The sequence below is a fragment of the Podarcis muralis genome, chromosome 6 (assembly GCF_964188315.1).
Source record: "Podarcis muralis chromosome 6, rPodMur119.hap1.1, whole genome shotgun sequence".
Lineage (NCBI taxonomy): Eukaryota > Metazoa > Chordata > Lepidosauria > Squamata > Lacertidae > Podarcis > Podarcis muralis.
The window spans coordinates 66,280,899-66,294,966 of record NC_135660.1 but is presented as its reverse complement, the minus strand read 5'-3'; the positions used below and the strand labels follow the sequence as shown (position 1 = coordinate 66,294,966).

General features: G+C 44.9%; 1 protein-coding gene across 5 annotated transcripts in view; it reads right to left on the bottom strand.

The window, feature by feature from the left end:
- The window catches only part of PRKG1 (protein kinase cGMP-dependent 1), a 599,721-nt gene that overhangs the window by 72,027 nt on the left and 513,626 nt on the right, over positions 1-14,068 (bottom strand). For all 5 annotated transcript variants that reach the window (XM_028729654.2, XM_028729658.2, XM_028729655.2 and 2 more), the window contains one exon: positions 434-508. In XM_028729654.2, the coding sequence (XP_028585487.1) occupies positions 434-508 (75 nt within the window). The remainder of the gene's footprint in view (positions 1-433; positions 509-14,068) is intronic.

Below are 14,068 nucleotides of genomic sequence, written 5' to 3'. Positions count from 1 at the left end.
GGAATATGGTAAAAAAATATACAGTGGTACCTTGGGTTACAGACGCTTCAGGTTACAGACTCTGCTTACCCAGAAATAGTACCTCGGGTTAAGAACTTTACCTCAGGATGTGAACAGAAATCATGCACCAGTGGCGTGGCGGCAGCGGGAGGCCCCATTAGTTAAAGTGGTACCTCAGGTTAAGAACAGTTTCAGGTTAAGAACAGACCCCCAGAACAAATTAAGTTCTTAACCCAAGGTACCACTGTATATACATTGGTACTGATCACATTTCTTTAATTTTATATTTTTAGGAGTTTTCTTTTACAACACTAAAGGACTGTTTTCAGAAATATTTTAATTTGGTTCCCCCTCCCCTTTCTTTTAAATAAAGAAGCACAAAGGCAAGTATATTGAAAGAAAGTATATAAAAGAACCATTGACTGACACTTACTTTGCTTTTGCTTCGGCATCCTCATATGCTTTATTGGAAACATCATCCAGGCCTCCAATCAGATGTTTGAAAGAGCTGTAAAGTAAAAGGCACATATTAAAGAAAAATATTCGAGTATAATAAAAACACCGCTAAAAAAATTAGCACTCATTAAGTACATCTTCCTTTCAAGAAACTTCTAAAACATCATGGTGGGAGGGGGGGAATGGAATATAATAGAGGTTGCAATTCTATACTGGTCCTGTTTGTTGCCAGTAATCAAGCCTAGTTCCTTGCCTTCTTAAAAGCCTTTGGGGGCCTGCCAGAGGCTTCAACTTATTGTTAAGAAGGATTGAAAGATGAAGTACAAAGAAGAACCAAATTTGCTTTTGTGGTAACACGCAACAGAAGAATTATCTGCCTTTAATGAGCAGCAACAAATGTAAGTGCCCCATTCCTGAGAAAACCAACAATTAAGTGGATAAGAATGGGATGCTCAATATGGGGCGGATCTTAGTGATTACTTATTTGAGATTTTTTTGGGGGGTGGGGGGAAACAGCCAGTGTATTGGCTTTTAACCGCCAGAATACTTGCTCATCAAAGCAAACAATGGATATGTTTTTGACAAAATCAGCACTATTTATCTGATACTATGGAGACCTTGCTCCTAGTGTTGGAGAGCGCTCCCTCCAGAGGCAGTGAGAGGCACCAATCCAGATGGCTTTAAAGAATGGTTTAGAAAAAAAATCATGGAGGACGGCTTTCGGTGGTTATTAGCCATGATGTCTGTGCACTGCCTCCACAGTTGGAGGCAGCAATGCTTCTGAATACCAGTTGCTGGAAATCACAGGAGGGGACAGTGCTCTTGGGCTCAAATCCTTCTTGTGGGTTTCCCCCAGGCATTTGGTTGGCCACTGCAAAAACAGGATGCTGGACTAGATGGGCCATTAGCCTGATCTTATGTCCTCACATTAGTATATCAATGAAAGAATAACAAGCTGCCTGCTAATACAGTAGCAACATGGCCAGAGTTCAATTCTCCTTTGAAATGGAAGGTTATAGGAGGGTTATATGTTATAACCAACTAAAATGGTATTTTAAAAATAAAGAGTATTGGGGAAATCAATTCTTGGCAGGGTGAACATTAATATGTATTTAACTTTCACATTTTTTGAACTTTAACAGGAATGCAGAAATATTAAGGACATGGGCCAGTAAAGTCAATTCTTAAAGTATCACCTTGAGAAATGAGATAAGGAGCATTAAGCTGATCATAACAACAACAAATACAAACCATTAATTAATTATTTGGTAGTGGTAATTGCCCGAAGCAAATATAAGAAACTAAATTAAACTTTGGCAACTTTCTAAATTAATAACTCTCTGAACTAATAATTAAAAAGGTTGCTGCTTTGGCTCTGTTTTTTATTCAACTGTAAAATACAAGATAAACATACTATTAAACATAACAAAACCATAGCAAAAGGATTTCACAGTTTTTGACATGCAGAATTATATGATTCCTCATAATCCCCTCCAGCCACTCATTTGTGCTTTTGACTTTACCTGTCATTCTTCCTTTTTTTTAAAGGTATCTACACACACAAACATGGGAGGTTTCCCCCCACCCCATAAATTGTATTGAAACTTTTCATCATAAAATTGAATAAAAAACAATCTAATCTAAAAAAATAATAAAACAAAACAAAATAACATCAAAAAATAAAGAGAGGAAGAGCAAAGAACATACGGGGCCCTCTCTCAAAGGTAAATATTAATCCTTCTCTCACACTGAAGGGGGTAGAGCTCCCCCTAAATCACAGCACATCAGCATCCTTGACTAATTAACAACATGTATATTTTGGCACTTTTAAGTCATACATCAAATAACATTTCCAGAATAATGGAGAGAGACTATGTCATATGTGATTAGTTAAAATATATGGTTGAGATAAGCACAAATTTTAATTTAATTTGCAATCATTTAACATTAAAAATATGATGGGATTCATCTCTAAGGAATCACAAACCAAAAAATTTTTGAAGAGAGAAACATTTTGCACATACTCAGCTGCACCTACTTGTTTTTGCACTTACAGAAATAAATTGTAACATTTAATGCACATGTTTTCCAGGGCTAAGGTTCCTCCATGCCAACTGGAAAGACATGTTGCCTTGCCAATCAGCTGAGAAAAAAAGGTGGCGTAATACCTGAACGGGGGAAGGAAAATGAAGGAATTGCCTATCCAGGGCAATGTTGCTTGGATTAGTGCTTTCCATACTGTCTGCTGGAATACACTAGTGTACTGCAATAAAATACTTTTGTTAAATATTTAAAGCAGGCATAGGCAAACCCGGCCCTCCAGATGTTTTGGGACTACAACTCCCATCATCCCTAGCTAACAGGACCAGTGGTCAGGGATGATGGGAGTTGTAGTCCCAAAACATCTGGAGGGCTGAGTTTGCCTATGCCTGATTTAAAAGCTATGATGACCCTAATTTCAGAAGGGGGCATGGATAGAACCTGTGAGTGGCTGCTCCATCTGGTGAGCTCTAAGAACTGCAGCTTGGAACATCTTTGCGTCAAGCTCTGACTTTGATTTCAGATCTCCATTCTCAGTCCAGGCACCAGTTAAATCTCGCAGCACACTTATTTCAGAAATTCCATAGCTAGATAGATATTTTATGGGATGCAACAGTAAGCTGGTGGAGACAGTACTGCATCCAGTTTTCTTGTAGAATTAATGGTGCATGAGTAGTTGAGTTGAGGGAATGATGAGTTGAGGGAATGCTTCAGGTTATATTATGGAGCTTCCTTTTACTCAGGCTCTTGGTTTATCTAGCTAAGTAATGTCCAGTCCATCTGGCAGAACTCTGCAAAGTTCCAAAGTTTGTAGCTGAAACCCATTAATTAAAGGCAGCAGGGACTAGAGTTGGGAGCTCCCAAATTCTACCCGAAAGTAGAAAAACTGCATTTTTTTTAAATCATGGAAGTAGATCATCTGCGAAGTCTCTTTCTCTGACATGACACCAGTCATGTGAATAGAGTAGCATTCATAGGTTGGCCAGCTGTAGTAACATTCTGGGCCAGTTCAGTACAATGCTATGTCTAAATGCCATCAATTCCAACAGTCTGATTGATAGATATGGGTCTGGCAAATGGCTGGGAGCTGCTGGCAGAGTCTGAACAATCCTCAAAATTACAATATCTATAGCAGAGCTTTCCAAACTATGTGTCGTGACACATTAGTGTGTCAGCTGCAGTGTGTAGGTGTGTCGTGTGAACTACAGTTACCAGCATTCTTTGGCGGAAGTCCACATGCTTTAAATGTGCTTTAAATGCATGGTGTGCACACAGGAAACCAAATCTACCAAAATTCATTTTTCCTTCACCCAGTGTGAAGCCACTATTCCTGTTTTATCTGATAGCAGAAGATGTAGTTACTTAACTGGATTTATAGAGATGGTACAGCAATCACATTAAAAATTTAGAAAGGTACTTTGAGCAAATGGCAAATTTGTAACTATGAAAAGCCTGAGAACATGTAATGCAGCAATCAGCACATTTTTACTCGTTCCTGTTACTCAGAGGCGGTAATACAGTGGTGCCCCACAAGACGAATGCCTCACAAGACGAAAAACTCGCTAGACGTAAGAGTTTTCCGTTTTTTGAGGTGCTTCGCAAGACGAATTTCCCTATGGGCTTGCTTCGCAAGACGAAACGTCTTGCGAGTTCTTGCGAGTTTGTTTCCTTTTTCTTAAAGCCGCTAAGCCGTTAATAGCCGCTAAGCCGCTAATAGCCGTGCTTCGCAAGACGAAAAAACCGCAAGACGAAGAGACTCGCGGAACGGATTAATTTCGTCTTGCGAGGCACCACTGTAAAAGAAAGAAACCTAGTCAAGCAATTATGCAGATGATGCGTTGAACAAGAGGACAAACATTCCAGTTTGATTTCATGATAAGGTATGACATGTGCATTCCCAACATAGGGACAACATATTTTTCTGCTATTAACAGCTCCACTTTTTCCTCATTCTTTAATCACTCCCTCTAATAGCAAACACAGGCATTAAATAAGGCTGGAAAAAGGGGGGAGTATCAACATTCCTTTTCCATTTGGAAACTGAAAATGAAAAACTGGGGTCAGGGATGGAATGCCCTGCTTTATCCCCTTAAATATCCTGGAGAAAGACATGGCTAAATATGCAGGAAAATGATTTTGAGGAGATATGGAAAGTTTTTGTAGAATTTGTACAAATCATCGCAAGAGGTGTTTGGGAGGTTGGAGAGTTTCACTGGAATAGTCTCGGGGGTGGGGTGCACATTCTTATCCTTATTTATTTATTATTATTACTTTGTCGAGGAGGAAGAGGAGGAGGAGGAATCCTAAATATGAATACTCCTTCTAGCAGGAAACATACTGCAGTATTCTGTTGAAGGTCCCATCATTCAAATATAGAAACCAGTCAAAAGGGGGCACAATTAAGAAGCAACAATAGCAAACACACTATGCCAAAATGGTGTGCTGAAATTTAAACTACTTATAGATATCCCCTAAGCACTAAAAAAACACCAATCTGCATTTCAGTGCACAATTGCCAATAAATAGGGGTGTGGGGAAATATGGCATGTCCACTTTTATTTTTATTTGCTATTTGGCTAGTTGCCAGATATACAAGATGATGATGATGATAATTTTTATTATTTATACCCCACCCATCTGGCTGGGTTTCCTCATCCACTCTCATTCTTTCCTATTTTTCTTGCTATGTGCCTAATTTGATTCAACAATGGTTGTGCTGGGCTGTGGCTCCAGACCTCCTAAAAACTGCTGTTACCAAAATGGCTGATTTCAAGAGCTTGGCAACCTTCCTTCAGTGATGCAAACTGCGGTAGTGAAAGCAGATAAAATTGATTACAGTCAGAGACTTCAAATGTGAGTCTAAGGGAACTGTAAGTAGTTTTGAACTGGGTTTTTCAGATGTTTGGGGCTTTGGGCAGAAACAGGAGTTTTCTGAGTTTGTCGGGCTTGGATTCTGTCTTGGGAATCCATCAGTCTAAGCTAGCTGTTCCTTCTCTACCATTCCTTCTCAGCTTTAGACTTCTAACAACAAATATATTTTCACAAATTCACCAAACAACTCCAATGATCTTTTCTCCAAAGGACAATGCCCTGCCAAATGTTGCTCAAACTTCCTACTGCCTGGGGTAAGAAAAGCTGAAGAATTCTATTATTTTAATGTACCATCCTGCAGAGTCAACTAAATATCCTAAATGAAGAAACAATAAGTTACTTGGGGAAGACTGTGATACCATAATTCAGTTCACAACAAAATGAAACACGGTTATAGACGTGGTGAAGGTGAAACCTCCTTCTCATGTGCAAAAAATGAAATGCAGCTCAACAGCTTTTGCTCTTAACATTGTGTATACATATTAATTAGACCAGTCTGCTTACCCACCTTGGGTGCAGCCGCATTGCAGGCTAGCAATGCCTCCTGGCACTGAGACCTGATGAGGACTTTGGCATCTGAGGATTGCCCTGCTGGCATGGGACAGCTTAGAGCTCACCTTGCTAGCTGGTGTCTTGGATTCAAGCCTGCCTGCAAATTGGCCAATGACAGGCAGGCTTGGAGGCAGAGCTGTCCCAGGGGGAGGGCCTGATGGAGCAGGTAGGCTCCCTTCAGGTCCACTCCCAGGAAATTTAAGGCGGCCCTGTCCTAGCACCTTATTTTTTATTGGATCTCCCTGTTGAATGGTCTATTTAAATGTGAAGGTTCATTATTGTTTCACAAGATGTATATGTCTTTAAGGGCTAGGGCAAATAACGAGACCCAGTTTTACAGCTGTGAAACATAGCAGGTGCTGCTAAGTTGTGTTAATTAAGCTGTGTCAGCAATTGGGTATAGTATATAAAGAGCAGCACCTTGCTCTCTCAGTCCCCTGGTGGATGGGTTGGTGGTTGGGTCATGCTGGTTGTTATCTTTAGTGTAAAATGAATTTTTGTTTTTGTTATTAAAACCTTGTTAAAGTTATTTTGAGTTCCTTGTTATGCATGGTCTCCCCAGCAAGCTCTCTGCAGCGCCACTAAACTGCAAATAGCCAACACTCCCACCCACCCACCTACCTCCTTTCATGCTGTCTCAGACCTTGCTATGGTATTGGTGGTTGCCATGTTCAGGCCTGAGCAGAAATTTGTCCACTAGGCAAATTGGCTCCAGCCTGGTGTTTTTGCCCACCTCATACCAATCATCACAACTTTGGCAATTTAGGCATTGGGCAAACATTAGTCTTGGTTGGGGGAGGTTGTAGCTTCTGCCTGCCCCTCCCCAAATCAAGGGTATCCAGTTAAAGGGGTCTGGGAGGAGTTGCTTCTGTCTGTATGCCCAGGCGGGGGCTTGGACCTCAGCACTCCTCAAGGCAGAAACCCCCATGGGGGTCCCCCCATTTGATGTAAGTCACAGGAACCCCCATTGCCAGATTGACCCTTGACGTCATTTCCAGCAGGTGGACTGGATGTAAATGGTTATCCAAAGCCTATGCCAAACCTCTTTCATTTGTTGTTAATAAAGTTGTGACCTGATCTGAGCCCATTCAAGCTGTGTTGTGTCCTTTATTTACTGTTCAACTGGAGAGGTGGGGGCTGGGGCTGGGAACTGCATAGTCTGAGCATGCAACCATAGAAGTTTCCTATTTGAGACACTGGAAAACAACAAAACAAGTCTTAACTGCATGTGGTTGGGCAAATCAATATTTGTTTCCCTCATACTGCCCCAAGCATGTATACTTGGCTCAATATTTAATTCTCTTCTGCTTTTATATTTATCATATGCAGGTTTTTGAATCTTTTCATAAGGATTTAGCTGTGAATACCCACAGAACAACTCTAGCTGTTTCAGGCCACAAACTCATTCCAGCAACTGTTGAATATTTACTGCTAAATAGTGCCAACTTTATTACGGAGCTGGCTGCTCTTGAGACCACTGTCTGGAGAGTAGCATGGCCCACAAGATTACAGAATTTGGCCATCCCTGATCAACAGGCATTTTGTGATGTGACAATGCACTGACTGCTGGGGTTAGGATTTTTGAAAGAGCCTTTAGGAAACAGCTATGGGCTGAAGTAGAAAATAAAAATAAAAATCTGCTTGGGGTGACTGACCTGAAATACAGATAAACTAGATTCTATAGTCACTCCTTTTTTACATACACTCTTCAAAAAGCCTGAGGAAAAAATAATTTATCCAAAGAGATTGAACTGAGCCACAGTCAGTCCATAAAAATAAAGAAGTATTTGAAATCTAAACCATGACTGAAACCCATACTGCATAAATAAAATGTGTTTGGTATTATAACAATCACCAGATGTAAGTGCTCCGTGACCAAGAGAGTATAAAACTGACAGGAATGGTACTGAAAGTAGATGCAGCAAATAGGTTTCAATAAAATTAGTCAGATCATTTGGTAAAGTGATGTAAAGCTAGATAATGGTATATGCTCCTTTTAATTTGAAAGGACAACAAAAGTTGTAACATCTACTCCAAAGGGTTTTGCTATGAATTTGATTGTGGCTTTGGAAACAGCATCCTCAGCCTGGAGCTGGTGCAGGGTCAGGCCCAATCTGCCTGCCTCACCTTACTCTCAACCTCTGACACCATGATGCAGATACGGTGGTTGTTCTGCTGCTCTCCAGAGCCCCAGTGGTGGCAGTGGGGAGTTGGGATTGCTATGTTTGTCTGTGGAAGAAGGTGATAATTCATATTCAGAGGAACACTGTTTCTGTGCTTAGAGGGGGTGCATCTCTGAACACCCGTTGCTGGAGAAAAAACAATGCAAGCAGGCTGTCACCTTCATATCCTGCTTATTGGCTTCCAGCAATTATCTGTTGGGAAAGGTAGGACTGGCCTGAAAGTGGCTCACCATCTCTGAAGCCTTGTTCTCAGGCTGTAGAGATGATAACTCAGTTTCTGCACATTTGAGAAAGCACTAAAGAAATTGCTGTGATTTTCAGGAGTGGGAGATGAGTGAGGAACTTAGTTTTAGAATTGTGGGAGACTGGAGGTGTTTCTATTTGTTCTTTACATGCTTATTATTTACTTATTTTATTTTTAAAAAAGGGTTTGCCTTTGTGGGAAAGTGGTGGCAGTGATCTGCCCCATCTGGGTCCATTTTTGCCTGCAAAGCATCTGAGGAAGAAATCTACATCACATTGTAGCATCCTTTAGAGTGCATGGCGGGAGGAGGCATCGCCAAGCCCACCATCCTACTACTACTACTACTACTGTATGGAACAGGAGACAATCGTGTTTTCCTCTATCTGTAAATGAAACTATGAATTTCTTCCTCAGATGCGCTGTGGTGACAATGCCCTGGAAATGGGGGTGATCATGGCCACCACTTGCCTATGCTGATAAAATCTATAAAAATCTATAAAAAGTGAAGGGGGGGGAGAAGCCCCTGCTGATGACTCATAGATTACAGTGTTTCTTAAATTTGGGTTTCCAGCTTCCGTTGGACCACAACCTCCCATCATCCCTGGCCATTGGCTCTGCTAGCTAGGGATGATGGGAGTTGTAGTCCAACAGCAGCTGGGGACCCAAGTTTGAGAAACACTGAATTACTTATAACAATAAGTCACTGCTCAAAAAGTGTTCCAGGCATCTTGATAATGTTTTCATGCCATTGTGTTTTCTTGCCCTGCCCACACTCTCACGAATGTGCCAAAAATATTCTCAAAAGAATGTTCAGCACAGTCCTAGGGTGAAGATGGATGTTTCATCTGACCTAGCAAGGCTCTTGTGTTTTTATTTACTTTTCAATTGTCTATTTTGTTGTTACTTTGGACTTCAACACATATACTCATTTGGCTAGTGGATAAAATGGGAAATTGCTGCAAATACTTTACTGGCATATTTCCTTTAATCCTGTAAGCTATTCTCAGCATGGTATTTCACTTCATATCACCAGTATTCTGTCAGCACTAATGAGGCTCTCTTTAAAAAAACATAAAAAAGAACCAGAACAACAAATTCAGAGAATTGATGTTGGGAATACTCGGTAAATCCATTAGTGTTATATTATACCAGCTGCCCTAGACCAAGCTATTTTAAGTCCTAACCTGTCTGCTCATACATCTGTTGTTAACATAGGGTTGGTTTCAGATACCCTTTTCTTTTTCTTTTTTGGTGCCACAATATTTTTATCCTTCAATTTCCTAATGTTTAAACATGGAGCTGTACTTCAGAACAGGCACTTATTTGCCTCAAAAGTCACGATCGTGAAAAGGAGAACCCATCTGCTGGTTGGATCACAAGGCTCAGCAGAGGTGTTTGGAGAGTTTGACGTGCCAGTGTCTGCTTGATGTGATGTCTACTGGTAGGGCAGTAATAATAATAATAATAATAATAATAATAATAATAATAATAATAATAATAAAAAAAAATTTTATTTATATCCCACCCTCCCCAGCCGAAGCCGGGCTCAGGGCGGCTAACAACACCAAATAGTGCGACATTATAAAAACATTATAAAAATTCATTAAAATCAAGATTGATGGCAGCCATAAAGTTTTGTAAAGGTTGCCAAAGGAGGGAGTCAGGCTGCGCCCTAACCAAATGCCTGGCGGAACAACTCTGTCTTGCAGGCCCTGCGGAAAGATGTCAAGTCCTGCAGGGCCCTTGTCTCTTGTGACAGAGCATTCCACCAGGTTGGAGCCGCAGCCGAAAAGGCCCTGGCTCTAGTTGAGGCCAGCCTAACCTCTCTGTGGCCTGGGACCTTCAAGGTGTTTTTGTTTGAAGACCGTAAGTTCCTCTGTGGGGCATACCAGGAGAGGCGGTCCCGTAGGTACGAGGGCCCTAGGCCGTATAGGGCTTTGAAGGTTAAAACCAGCACCTTAAACCTGATCCTGTACTCCACCGGGAGCCAGTGCAACTGGTATAGCACCGGATGAATGTGATCTCTAAGCGAAGACCCCGTAAGGAGTCTCGCTGCGGCATTCTGCACCCGCTGGAGTTTTTGGGTCAGTCTCAAGGGCAGCCCCACGTAGAGCGAGTTACAATAATCCAGTCTGGAGGTGACCGTCGTGTGGATCACAGTAGCTAGGTCAGGGCGAGAGAGGTAAGGAGCCAACTGCTTAGCTTGGCGGAGATGAAAAAATGCCGCCTTTGTAATAGCTGCAATCTGCGCCTCCATGGAGAGGGAGGTATCGAAGATTACACCCAAACTCTTAACGGACGGTGCTGGCACTAATTGCACCCCCGCAAGAGATGGGAGTTGCCCCCTCATTCCCGTATCATCCCGTCCCAGCCAGAGGACCTCTGTCTTTGAAGGATTTAACTTCAACCGGCTCCCACGTAACCATCCAGCCACAGCTTCCAAGCATCTGATCAGTGTGTCTGGGGCCGAGTCAGGATGGCCATCCATCAGCAGATAGAGTTGGGTGTCATCAGCATACTGATGGCAGCCCAGCCCAAAACTCTGGACAAGCTGGGCGAGGGGGCGCATAAAGATGTTAAAAAGCATCGGGGAGAGAATCGCACCCTGAGGCACTCCACACACCAAGGAGTGGCGCGATGACAATTCCCCCCCAAGTGCCACCCTCTGTCCCCGACCAGAGAGAAACGAGCGCAGCCATTGAAGGACTGTGCCCTGGATCCCCACGTCGGCAAGGCGGTGGTCCAGAAGTTCGTGATCGACCATGTCAAAAGCTGCTGACAAGTCTAGAAGAATCAGCAGCCCCGACCCGCCTCGATCCAGCTGTCTACGAAGATCATCTGTTAGGGCAACCAGAGCCGTCTCGGTCCCATGACCAGCGCGGAAGCCGGACTGGAATGGATCCAGAGCCGATGTTTCATCCAGAAACCCACCAAGCTGTTCAGCAACCGCTCTCTCAATCACCTTACCCAGGAACGGAAGATTCGAAACCCGGCGGTAATTGGATAGATCTAAAGGATCTAATGATGTTTTCTTTAAGAGCGGGCGCACCACTGCCTCCTTCAGTTCCCCTGGGAATGTCCCCGTGCCAAGGGACAAATTGATGATATCCCCCAGGAGAGCCCGCACCTCGTCTGGACACGCTCTAATCAGCCAAGACGGGCACGGGTCAAGAGGACAGGTGGTGGGCTTTCCAGCTCGGAGGAGTCTGTCCACATCGGCTGGGGATATCCGGTCGAAGTGGTCCAATACTGGACCCGAGGACAGTCGAGGGGCCTCCAGTTCCTTTATTGTATCCAAATTGGCAGGGAGGTCATGGCGGAGCAACAAGACCTTCTCCGCAAAAAAGCTCGCAAATGCCTCACAGCTGTGTGTCAAATTGTTATTTAAATTTGGCTGTCCTTCGAGGGACGTTAAAGACCGAATTATACTAAATAATTGTGCCGGGCGAGAGCTAGCGGATGCAATGGAGGCCGAGAAGTAGGACTTCTTAGCGGCCTTCACAGCCATCTCGTAGGTTTTCATAAAAACCCTATAAGATGTTCTTGAAGCTCCGTCACGGGCACGCCGCCATACTCGCTCTAGCCATCTGAGGTCCCACTTCATTTTCCGGAGCTCCTCGGTAAACCAGGGAGCCCGGTTTCTGCGGGGTCGCAGAGGGCGCTTAGGTGCGATCTCATTGATGGCTGCCAGGAGATGGGTATTCCAGCCCTCAACAAGCTCAGTCAATGAGTCGCCAGGGGGAGAAAGGTCCCGCAAGGCTTGACGGAATCTATCAGGGTCCATCAGCCTCTGCGGGCGAGCCCAAATCGGCTCGCCACCTAAGCAGGGTGGGGGTGGAACGTCAATCCTGGCTTTCAGAGCGTAGTGATCAGACCATGGCACCTTCATCGAAGGACACATGATCACATCTATACCAGCGCCAAAGATCAAATCCAGCGTGTGGCCTGCTTGATGTGTGGGGCCCGAAACAAACTGGGAGAGCCCTAGTGTCGCCATGGAAGACACCAGGTCCAGAGCCTGTGAGGAGGGAGTGGCATCAGCATGGATGTTGAAGTCCCCCAATACCAATAGGTTAGGGAACTCCAAGGCCCAGCCGGCCACCGCCTCCAGCAGGCCTGACAGGGTGGCTGCTGGTGCGCTAGGTGGCCGGTACACCAGCCAGACAGCCAAGCTCACCTCGGAGCCCCACACTAGGCCAACACATTCAATGCCGGGGATCGATGGCGATGGTAGAGCCCTGAAAGAACAATCTTCCCGGATTAATAATGCCACCCCTCCCCCCCGGCCCACAGTCCGCGACTGGTGGAGGACGGAGAAACCCAGGGGCGCCATCTCTCGTAAAGTAACAGTATCCCCTTCGCGCACCCAGGTCTCCGTCACACAAGCCAGGTCGACCCCCTGCGAGATGAAGAAATCTCGCAGGGTGGCGGTTTTGTTGCCTATAGACCTGGCATTGCACAACACCAGTGACGGAGGTGAGTAATCTTTGCTCACCCTACCCTCGTCTCTCGGGATGGGGCGCAGATTGGAAGGGGTACGAGCATATCCATATCTCGATCCCCTTCGCCTATGACATCTGCCCCCACCGCCATACCTCCCTCGCCCCTCCACAGTAGGAATCCCAAGCCTCATATTCGCCTCCATTTACAGAATATAAAAGCAAACAAACAAAAACAATTACACGGAAACAAACCAATCCCCACCCCACTCCACAATCACCCCGCCCCAACCCAAAATAAACCAAAACAAAATAAAAATACATAGATAAAAACCACCGCTTATGGTGGTACAACAAATCAAAAAATAAAAACAGTTTAAAACATGTAAAAACACTTCAGACAACCGCTGCAGCAGCCCTAGTGTCCTCAAAAGCTGTGGCAGTGGTGAGCGTGGGCCCCGCCCCCTGGCCTGATGGAGAGTGGGCCTGCAGGGGGAGGAGCCCTCCCCACAAACGCACGGCAAAGCGGCAGCAGCAATGTTCCGAGGCCTCCTGAGGTGGAGTCTGGGGCCCGCCCCCAGGCCCAAGATGGAGAATGGGCTTGCAGGGGGAGCGGTCCTCCCCAAGACTCACCGGCAGAGCGGCAGCAGCAGTGTCCCGGGCCCCTTGGAGTCTTTTATGGATGCAGCAGCAGCGATGTCCCTGGCCTCGATGAGGCCTCTTAAAGCCGTGGTGAAGGTGAGCCTGGGCCCCGCCCCCTAGGCCAGATGGAATTGGCCTGAGGAGGGAGAGGCCTTACACTCCAAACACTCACGATGCAGCAGCAGCGATGTCCCTGGCCTCAATGAGGCCTCTTAAAGCCGTGGCGAAGGTGAGCCTGGGCCCCGCCCCCCTAGGCCAGATGGAATTGGCCTAAGGAGGGAGAGGCCTTACACTCCAAACACTCACGATGCAGCAGCAGCGATGTCCCTGGCCTCAATGAGGCCTCTTAAAGCCGTGGCGAAGGTGAGCCTGGGCCCCGCCCCCTAGGCCAGATGGAATTAGCCTGAGGAGGGAGAGGCCTTACACTCCAAACACTCACGATGCAGCAGTAGAGCCCAATGGAGAGGACAGGTGTGGTGCTTTGCCCACAGTGATGTGTGTCACTGAGATGCACAGAAATAGAACCCATGCAATAGACATGAGATCCTCTTTCTTGGATTTGATGAAGATCCAAACCTCTGAGCTGATCTTTTCTACTTGTTCTGGAGGAAGAGAAGTTGGGGCTCTGGAGGTGCCCAGCA